The sequence below is a fragment of the Euleptes europaea genome, chromosome 5, assembly GCF_029931775.1.
Source record: "Euleptes europaea isolate rEulEur1 chromosome 5, rEulEur1.hap1, whole genome shotgun sequence".
Taxonomy (NCBI): domain Eukaryota; kingdom Metazoa; phylum Chordata; class Lepidosauria; order Squamata; family Sphaerodactylidae; genus Euleptes; species Euleptes europaea.
The window spans coordinates 34,926,634-34,937,741 of NC_079316.1; the positions used below are offsets into that span (position 1 = coordinate 34,926,634).

General features: G+C 41.4%; 1 protein-coding gene across 2 annotated transcripts; it reads right to left on the reverse strand.

Annotated features, from left to right (window-relative positions):
* Positions 1–4,986: 4,986 nt before the first annotated feature.
* RNF7 (ring finger protein 7) lies at positions 4,987–10,786 on the reverse strand. 2 transcript variants are annotated; one of them, XM_056849328.1, is made up of 3 exons: positions 10,609–10,786; positions 6,996–7,043; positions 4,987–5,397 (listed from the first exon to the last, which is right to left on the reverse strand). In XM_056849328.1, the coding sequence occupies exons 1-3, from the start codon at positions 10,784–10,786 to the stop codon at positions 5,279–5,281; spliced, it is 345 nt and encodes a 114-aa protein (XP_056705306.1). In that variant the 3' UTR covers positions 4,987–5,278. The 2 variants fall into 2 exon arrangements, with proteins under 2 accessions (XP_056705306.1, XP_056705307.1); XM_056849329.1 differs by having other exon boundaries at positions 5,341–5,397; positions 10,616–10,786.
* Positions 10,787–11,108: the final 322 nt, after the last annotated feature.

Below are 11,108 nucleotides of genomic sequence, written 5' to 3' on the forward strand. Positions count from 1 at the left end.
GTGCTAATCATTGTCCTGTAAGTATCAAGATAATGTACTAATGAGAGTGTGGTATGTTAATATGGAAGCATTGTATCCTAAAATGATCTGGTAATGTGTGAAATCCAAAGCTAATCTGGATGGCTATTGTTGACTGTAGCCTTTGTTAGTCTGGAGGTTTTTCAGGGCAGGAAGCCAAGCCTTATTCATTCTTAAACTCTCTTCTTTTCTGTTAAAGTTGTGCTGATGTTTATGAATTTCAATGGCTTCTCTGTGCAATCTGACAAAATAGTTGGTAGAATTGTCCAGTCTTTCAGTGTCTTGGAATAAGACCCTGTGTCCTGTTTGGGTCAGTCCATGTTCAGCCACTGCTGATTTCTCAGGTTGGCCAAGTCTGCAGTATCTTTCATGTTCTTTTATCCTTGTTTGTATGCTGCGTTTTGTGGTCCCGATGTAAACTTCTCCACAGCTGCAAGGTATACGATATACTCCTGCAGAGGTGAGGGGGTCTCTTTTGTCTTTTGCTGATCGTAGCATTTGTTGTATTTTCTTGGTGGGTTTAAACACTGTTTGTAGGTTATGTTTTTTCAAAAGTTTCTCCATCCTATCAGTGACTCCTTTAATAAATGGCAAGAATACCTTTCCTATGGGAGACTGTTTTTCCTGAGTTTTCTGATTTTTGTTTGGTTTAATGGCCCTTCTGATTTCATTCTTGGAATAGCCGTTTGCTATTTCATTATTTAAATGATTAAATAAAAGAACATGAAAGATACTGCAGACTTGGCCAACCTGAGAAATCAGCAGTGGCTGAACATGGACTGACCCAAACAGGACACAGGGTCTTATTCCAAGACACTGAAAGACTGGACAATTCTACCAACTATTTTGTCAGATTGCACAGAGAAGCCATTGAAATTCATAAACATCAGCACAACTTTAACAGAAAAGAAGAGTTTAAGAATGAATAAGGCTTGGCTTCCTGCCCTGAAAAACCTCCAGACTAACAAAGGCTACAGTCAACAATAGCCATCCAGATTAGCTTTGGATTTCACACATTACCAGATCATTTTAGGATACAATACTTCCATATTAACATACCACACTCTCATTAGTACATTATCTTGATACTTACAGGACAATGATTAGCACATTACGTCTGAAGGACAGTACTCAGCTCAAACCCAACCCCTCTCTGACTTTTCCTACACAATTGACATTGAGAGACACCATCCTTCAATGTTACTACTCTGAAGATGACTGCCACAGCTGCTGGCGAAACGTCAGGAAAGAAAATTCCAAGACCACGGTTACACAGCCCGGATAACCTACAAGAACCAATGAACTCTGACCGTGAAAGCCTTCGATAATATTAGCACATTACCTTTGATACTTTTTGCAGGACAATGACTCAGCTCAAACCCAACCCCTTTCTGACTATATATTACTCTTCCTACACACTTGACACTGAGAGACACTGTCCTTCAGTGTTACTCCTCTGAAGGTGCCTGCCACAGCTGCTGGCGAAACGTCAGGAAAGAAAATACCAAGACCACGGTCACACAGCCCGGATAACCTACAAGAACCAATGAACTCTGACCGTGAAAGCCTTTGACAAAATCTTGTCATTCCTACGAAGGTGGCTGATTTAGGTCCAATTCCATTTAGCATAAATATGTGGACATCTGGGATTTTAACTTGCCTTCAGTTTTCAGTGGAAACTAGTCCACAGGAAGTTGGGTAGGGGTTAAGGAGTCCTTCAACTTCTGCTAGAGCATAGGTAACGTGTGTTTAGCTTAGTTCAACCGTACTTGCTTTTCATTTGAATATCTATTCTGTTGTTGCTGTGTGCTTTCCCATGTTTTGTTGCCTTTTCCCCACCCCTTTTTAAATCCAACCACCCTTTTTCCCACCCTCTTTAACAAACCTTTTTATAAAGACTTTTTTTTCATCTTCACTTAGTACACTCTATTTCTCTTATGTGCTAGGCTGCATGAGAGCTACCAGGTTGGTTATGCTATTTTGTTGTCGCTCTAGTACTTGGCTGGAAAACTACCTTCTCAGCAGGTCAGTCTAGACATTCTCAGGAGGTCCTGAGTGGTGATAGCAGGTTACCAGGGTACTTTCCAGGGAACCCTTAATCTAAGGGAGTTTCCTAGTAAGGAAAGGCACTATTTCCCTGTTCCTACTGTTAAAGGGGCATTTTGAGCTGGCACAGATGATAAACCCACATTTTGCACACAGAAGTCTTTGTGCCAGTGGAGCCACTGTGTTGGATCCAACCCAGTTAGCACAAACCATAATTTGCAAACCTACTTCACAATAATGATGTCACAAAAGGTTGAATTCCTTGGTTCAGAATATGAATCTTAGATTTATGTTTGCCTTCAACACAGGGTGAGCATTATAGCCCTATCTTTTCCAGCTTGGATTCAGATTAGAGCTGGAGAATGTCTCTCTTCTAATCCTTCTCATCTACCCACAACCTGATTGTTGCTGCAGCAGCAATGATGCATGAAGAAAAGCTGGGTGGTCCTTTCAGCCCCTCTGTCTTGGAGCCTGCAAAACAGCTACAGCACCATCCTAGGTGGTAGGAGTCCTGGGACATGAAGTTCTACCAGGTCACTGATGCCCATGGCATCAGGAGCCTATTGCAAAACTACTGTTTTGAATAAAGGCCAGATCAAAGAAGATGGTAGTCTAAACCTGTCTTAAATTACTCAGAAGAGGCAATATTTTAGCAAGATGGATGCTCTTCAAAATCCATACTTGCTGTTGCTGTCTTGTACTTAATTTCTTCCTACAATTTTAACTCATAGCATCAAACAAGAGTGTGGCCAGATGATATCTGCTTGTACAGCAGAACTGTTAAGATGCACAGGAAATGGATGTTATGGCAGATGTTGTGAGCATTTACAGGAACTAAGATTTTTCCTAACCCGCCCAGGAAGACAACCAGCTCTTATCATCCCATCCTACTGCTTGGCTCAGAAAGAAAGCACAGTTGCTCCCTATATCATCCATTTACAAAAGCAAGTTGTAACTTAGTACACTAATTGTGGCTGAATGGCCTACAAAAAGTATGAAATGTATTGGTCCATTTCTGACATCATGCCAAATCATGGTTTCACTAGCTAGTTTATAATTCAGACCATGGTTTGAGCTTTCAAACATAAAACAAATGCACCATAATTTAGAGCTGGCTTGCTGCTTTAGTTTTTCACCCTCTCATTACTCACCTCTACTAGTTCACAGGGTTTTTCTGATTTCTACAGGGCAGGGGCCTCTACAGGCCAACCAATTACTATAACTGTGGTTTACCAATTCAGAGAGCATGCCAAAAGCTGGTGACACTTCTTTAACCATTGTTTGTTGTGACTTCTAAAATGAGCTGTTGGGTACCTCCAAAAAAACAAGGAAGGCAATCTAAGGATCAAACTACATGTTATGTTTTCCACATGGTTGCCATGAGGACTTGTAGCCATGCACCAGTTGCAAGATCCCCATGAAAACCTTTATTTAGTAGTGCTGCAGGAGCTCGATTCTGGCTGGGACCATGGTGTGGGTGGAGGAGGGGCTCCTGCCTCCCCCTGTGCTGTTTTCCCAAACTGAAATGACACCGGGGGCATTATTTGCCCCATGGGGGAAGGGCTGCCCAACATTGGATCATTGGATCACATGCACTACCCAACATTGGATCACTTCTCAGAATGAGACCCAATATGAAATGGGGGGGGGGGCATTAGAAATTAAAATCCCTCTTTGTGACTGCTGCAGCAGAAGTACTGCAACAGGAAGCTGCCAGGAGTAAAGCTAGTCCAAAGAATGAGTTTAGCTAACGAGACAAAATTGGCATCTAGTTACCAGAAGTGACAAAATGTTAAACAATGTTTGCCCTCTCTGCATCAATAGTGAAATTCTGTATATTTACTTGTATATTATTTGTATTATTACATGAACTTTTCATATTGTACCCCAAAGCTTTCAAAATAGTAGAATGCACTTTGATCTTACCATGTTTTGCTGCAAGGCAAATCCAAATAAACATTTCTATTAAAACCCTTGGCTCTTCAAATCATCAGATTACTCCATATATTCACAGATTGTAAACAATCATTTATCATTCTTCAACACAGGATTTGATTACATCAACAAATGGTTAATTCAAGGCTGAGTTGACTGATTAAGGGACGTGGCCAAAGAATAACCAGTCCTTTTAGCAATGTTGTTAATATATTTGAAATGCTGCAGCCACAACTTCATCTTTATTAAATACATTTAAATCCTGTTAACATCAGCAAGAATTCAAACTTTTGCTAGATCATGCCCTGTAATGAGACGCTTGGGGGAAAAGTTACATCTAAACAAACACATTTGTTCGATCATGTGGGAAAAATAATGAGCTTCATGGGAACTGCTCTTACCCACCATTCTCATGATCTTTTTAAAACACTACTTCCCTAAAAAGAGATATCCACACTGCTTTCATCAATTCCTATCTTTGCTAAGGTGCCGGCAAACATGTGGAAAGATAAGCACTACCAAATAGAAGGGTTGTGATCCAAAGGCTCCTGCACTCATAACACCATGCATGCACTGAGACTTCATAGGATGGTGCATGGGCCATTTGAACAAAAACAACTTACCAAATACAGAACGATAACAAGACTTACCAGTTGCTAGTTATCAGGTCTTCCTGTGTCTCTAGAGAACAGATTTTAATTGAATTATTTCCAAACAAATTATACTGTTCTACAAAAAAGAAGCTGAGCACTTAATGGAGTAATGTTTTAATACTGTGAATTACAGTACATATTTTGAAAGGACTGTAAATTCAACCTTTAAAGTATCATAGGAACAGATAGCATTCAAAACCAAAAGGAAGGTTTAATTTTAATGAAACAATGTGAAAAGTAAAAATGAATGTCCACACCTATTTCAGTTAAATAACCGAGTTCCCAGAAAACAGTGGTATTTTAGCTGTAATTGTTCAGATTATATCGTACTTGTGGATTTCAACAGCCCTAACACTTTTCTAAGCAATTTTACAGCGTACACAGCAAACATGTAGATAACATTCTTCAATATTGTGCACCTGTGTTCTTGCTAGAACAATCCTGAAGGAGGATCCAATAGATCAGGAAAGCAACACAAAATTTTTGAACCAAGATCATAAAACTCTGTAGACTTAAATAAATAAAAATAAATTCTGCCACATATTGAGTAGTCCTTTTTCATGGGTGAATATGGCATCAGTTGTTTAATGTTCTAAATAAATTCAGCAGAAGAATTGTCAGTGCTCTTATTTGCCTATCCTTTGAACTACCCAGTCCTGTTGGCACAGTGGGCAACGATTGTTCTGTTTCACCCACAGTGACATGCAGCAATTGTGGAAGGAATGATTACACTCTCCCCAGACCACTGAAAGAAAAGAAAAGCAAACTTGAGATATCACAGTTCAAAATTAGTATGGTAGATTTTGCTATAACATGGGCTACCCTTTTACATACATGGGCTACTAACATGGGCTACCCTTTTACATGCACATTTTACAAATACACCATGAACGCCATAGCAAGGATTCAAAGCAACATGCTCCACATTTCCAAAAAAAGTACTATATTTTTGTTTATTGAAAAGTAAGGGATTTCTGTAAATTAGGGATTTTGTGATACAGCACAGAGATAGAAGATGCTTACTGGTCAAAGAGAAAGACTAGGCTCAAGCAGCCATTGGGTATTTCAAACTAGACCTCCAAATTCCCCAGGAAGACTTTGGTTGATGTTTTACACTAACATTTTTCACCCAAACACTGCACTTTTCCTCTTTTTCTTTTCAGGGCCAGTACTCCCTGTGGGGAGAGCACTGGAAAATGCTTCTAGGAGGCAGCTGTCCATAGAAGCACTCTAAAATTTGAAGACCACTCAGCACATGCACAACCCCAATAATGTGCAATGCCTCCAACAGCTCTTAAATACAGAAGTTGATTTTAATAAAAGCATTGTGATTATATGAAGTCAAGGGCTTTTAATTACTTTGATGATTAATACTGACTCACTACCAAACCAAATGTTGAAGTATGTAATACTGAATTCCATACTTACTCTCGCCTACAGTATTTCCATACTGTAAAGAAATCTGAACTTCCTTCCTTTAGATGTAGTAATGAACAAATAAATTAAGCACATACTTCATGCAAATTTAAATACTTCTAAGTAGTGCAGATTTTGTGAGCCAGTGTGGTATAGTGGTTAAAAGCGGTGGACTCTATAAATCTGGAGAACCGGGTTCGATTTCCCACTTTCTACATGAAGCCTGCTGGGTGATCTTGAGCCAGTCACAGCTCTCTCAGAACTCTCTCAGCCTACGCAGAGGCAGGCATTGGCAAACCACTTCCAAACATGTCTTGCCTTTAAAACCCTACAGGGTTGCCATAAGTCAGCTGTGACTTGATGGCACTTTCCATCACAGTGCAGATTTCAATTAAAGAGATTTATAGTCCTTCACTTAAATAAACTGAACTGCTTATCTTTGGAAAATCATGCCCAAATAAGACACAATCTCGTCTATAAACCTTACTGATGTATAATCTCAACCCTCTGTTTTCTTTAAATATAAAAATCATACTAATAAAAATATCTTTGAAACCTCAAGAATCTGAGCAGAATACATTAAGTCAAATGATTTTTTATTTTTAAAAATTCCTAAACTTCTTTCACCCAATCAGCCATCTTTTAAGAGAAATGTCTGAAGATACATGAAATGTTTGAAAGAGTATATAGTAGCTGTTGCCTTCAAATAAATGTAACTCCTTAGCAGTCACAAATACACAATGGATTTACAGCGCATTTTATTACATCCGATTATTTTATAGAACAGTATGTCTTTTTACTTGAGTGAAGCTCAAGAGAATTTTATTGATGCACAACAATAAGAAATATTCACTTGAAATCTTTAAAAAGCACCCCACCAAGAGAAAACCTTTGGTTGAATAACAAGGGAATGAAATCACAACATACCAACACAATCCTCTTGTTTGTTTTCAGCTTGACATCTAAGACAGGCATCTAGATGTAAACAAGAACAAGACTAAATGTAATGTTCTGGATGTACCTCTAATAACTGGTTTACCAAAGCATGTACAACTGCTGAAAAACATTTCAGAAATATTCATATTGTGCTTAAAAGAAATACCTAGAGATCATCTACCCTAACGACATGAATTATGAAGCTACGTATGCTCCACAAAAGCTCAGCTTTCACGCATGCTAAATCACTGTTTTTAATAAGCAGAATTTACAGGGAGAGGAGCTTAAGTGGGTTATAAACAAGACATTGATTTGCTCCAGCATGTGTCTTCATATCCAGAAAAAAACAGTTATTAGTAGTGAGGAGCTCTGGCTCAGTGGCAATGTCTGCTTGGCATGCAGGAAGTCCCAGGTTCAATCCACAGTATCGCCAACCAAAAAGATCAGGTAGTAGGTGATGTGAAAGACCGCCACCTGAGATGCTGGAGAGGCTCTGCCAGTCTGAGTAGACAATGCTGACCTTGATGGACTTCCTCTCTGTGATTCTACAATTTTCAGGGGCTTGGGCAGATAATTTCCCCCTTTGCCACCCACCTTTCCCTTTTCCTTTGTCACACTTACAACTGCTTCCAATATTCTTAAAGCAATTAACATGCTTGGTCCACATCAAGCCTCATTTGCGGTTTTGATTTCCCTTTTGGTTAATTTACTATGTCGTATTTTTCTATGTGTCTGAGGAGCCCCGTCCCCCCATCAATTATATTGACACCATGGCCTTACCTGTGGGTGGCCTGGTTTTGGTACTTTTGTGACTGGAACAGGGGGCCTCCAAGTAATTATGGACGGGGAGAAAAATATGGAAATTTGCCCCTCCCCATCACCTCTCATTAGCCTGCAAGAACTTATTCTCACCCGCACCCTTTCCCTTTTAAATGACTTTAAGCTGCTTTCATTATTCCATGCCTCCTGCAACACATTCAGTCCTCAGTAGGGTATTTTCCCCCCTTTTGGTCCATTTGAAAAAATACATTTGCCTGTATAGATCTAGAGTTTCCCAAATTCCTCACTTGGGGAAACTGGGTTTGCTGCTTTCATGACCATACCAAGGAACCTGCTAGCTTTAGTTTTAGCTAGTCATGATAATATAAATGCATCGTATTTCCATGCAATATTTTACGGTTAATTTGTAAAGACCTCCTCAAGGTAATCTGACAGTGCCTTCTAAATGCACGCTGCTAGACCAAAGTGAATTATGGATTTCTTCAATTTAGACAGAAATCTCCAATCCTGGCCCTACACACTTAGGTGCAGCTTGGGATCTTTTGCACCCAAAATATAGTCTTATTTAGACTTGCATAACACTCCCCCATTTCACTTTTGCAGACAAGAGCTCGTTCTTCCCATATTTGTGCTTTTGCTTAAATTATAACTTGAGGAAATGCTCTGATATATCAAACACAAGATCACTTTTTTGTAACTTTTTAAGCTGGTCCTAGTAAAGGACTTTTATGGTCCTTCTGTGACTTTCAAACCAAGGTTGCATCCATGCAGGGACAATTCTGTTTCCCTACCATCACAGCTACAAATGCAGACACACTGACAACAGAGCATCTGCATGGGAGCTTTGCCCAGTTTTCTTCAGGAGCGGCCATTTCCCCCACCATGACACCTGATGACTTTTTTAAAAGCCAGTAACTGTTATTGTGCTGTAGCACGACAATGTTATGATGGCCTATCGCCATCCTCGACTAGCTGCTCTAAATTCCCAACTTTTTTTAAAGTCTCCTGCCCTTTCATTGCATCAACAAAAATGGCTACAAACTTACCCCCTATTTTTTGAAAAATGGACAATTAGAGGTCGATGTACTTGTGAATTTCCTGCATTGTGCAGGGGGTTGGACTAGATCACCCTGGTGGTCCCTTCCAACTCTATGATTCTTATGATGTTGGATGGACAACCCCTCCCCCCCTGCAGTTTGGAAATCAAATACAAGGGTATTCCGAGAGACTTGGAAAAAAAGGGCAATAGTTACTAGTTTCCTCTGTTTGAGCTAGCACCTGGACTGAACATTTGGTCTGGATGGTCTGTAAATGACTGGTCAGAAGGTTGCTTTCTCTGAGCTTTAATCTTATTTTACAGGTCCCGCATAGTTGAATTCAAATCTACAGCAAAAATCTGCATATTGCCTCAAGGCACGAGAGGAAAACATCACCACTGAAGGGATCTTGGCAGAGAGAAGGAAGGTCTGCAGTGAAAACAACGCTATCGTGAAAAGCGAGGCATCCTTCAAGATCCATCTCTATTATAGTAGAAAAGGACAAGAGTCCAGTAGCACCTTAAAGACTAACAAAAATATTTTCTGGTAGAGTATGAGCTTTCGTGAGCCACAGCTGAAGAAGTGAGCTGTGGATATCATCACAAGAAATGTTGACATTGCGCCCACTTAGACCTGAACAATTTGTCACGTATCAAGATCTATTAAAATGGGATGGCAAAAAATGTTACTTAAAAGATTACCAGGAGGTGAAAGATGTTTTAACCTGGTTTCAATATTACCAAATTAACTCAGTCTTTTTACAAGATTTGAAAACAGGTTTTTCTAAAGATAAGTCACTCTTCCACAAAGTGTTATTGGATAACAATGGGAGGCTTGGAAGAATTCTTGTGAACAAGAATTGCATTTTGGGAAAATGGAAGGTTATTCTTTAATCTGATCCATAATGTAATATCTTTATAATCGATTGAAAAGTAAAATAGATATATTAAAGAAGAGCTACGGGTAAATGGGATATCTAGAATAATATTAGGATCAGAACTATAAACGATAGATTATACCACTTTATTTTGAGGTAGATGGAGGTGGTGGGAAAGTCAGTATATATATTAATTAATCTATATTTATAACAACATATGGACATTTTGTTGTTTAAGATTTATACCTTAAATTGTTGTTAAATTGATGATAAATTTATATTTCAAAAAATCAATAAAAATTTATTTTAAAAAAACAAGAAAAAAGAAGTGAGCTGTGGCTCACAAAAGCTCCTACCCTGCCAGGAAATATTCTTGTTAGTCTTTAAGGTGCTACTGGACTCTGGCCCTTTTCTACTACTGTAGACAGACTAACACGGCGACCCACTGGGAATCATCCCTATTATGGAAGCCACCAAGATGGAAACCATATCTCCCCCCCCCCCACAGAGCCGAGAGGCGCCCAGCCAGCTGTTGACATAGAAACCTCCATAACGGTGACCAAGAGCAAACCCCTGAAAACTCCGGCCGTTCACGCCCGGGAGGTTTTGCCTGGAATTTGCTGCTATCTAGATGCACATGGGGGAAACGTGCATCTAGAGAGCGGCAGACCCCAGGCAAAACCTCCCGGGCATAAATGGCCACTAAAAAAAAAAAATGAAATGCTTCGAGAGTCCCCCTGAGGCCGGAGGAGACGGCGAGGCGAGGCCCGTCCCGACCCCGCCCCGCCCGGTTGAGACAGACAGACAGACAGGCAGACCGGGGTGGGCGTGAGGCGGCTGCAGGCCCCGTTGCGGAGCCAGGCCTCGACTCCTCCGGCCCCGTCCGGGCTTCCTCCCCCCCCCGGCTTACCCATGACCTGCACCCGGCAGATGGCGCAGGTGTCGCACTCGACGTCCCAGCTCCACATGGCCACGGCGTTCCACTTCTTCAGCGAGAACATCTTGTCGGCGCCGCCCGCCTTGGAGCCGGAGGAGCCGGCGTGAGGCGCGGAGACGCCCGCCTCGTCTCCGTCCTCCACGTCGGCCATGGCTGGGGGCGGGGGGGGTGTGGGGGAGGAGGAGGAGACTGCCGCCGCGGAGGCCAGAGCGCCCCGCCCCGCCCGGCAAAGCGGGCCCCAGGCGCCACCCAGCGGCAGGCGGTGGAAACGAACGCGGCCCGCTGGGCCTAGAGGGAAACGGGCTTTCTGGCAGGGTAATTTGGCCTTGGCCCTGACCTGGATGGCCCAGGCGAGCCTGACCTCGTCAGATCTCAGAAGCTAAGCAGGGTCGGCCCTGGTTAGTATTTGGATGGGAGACCACCAAGGAAGTCCAGGGTTGCTGTGCAGAGGAAGGCACTGGCAAACCACCTCT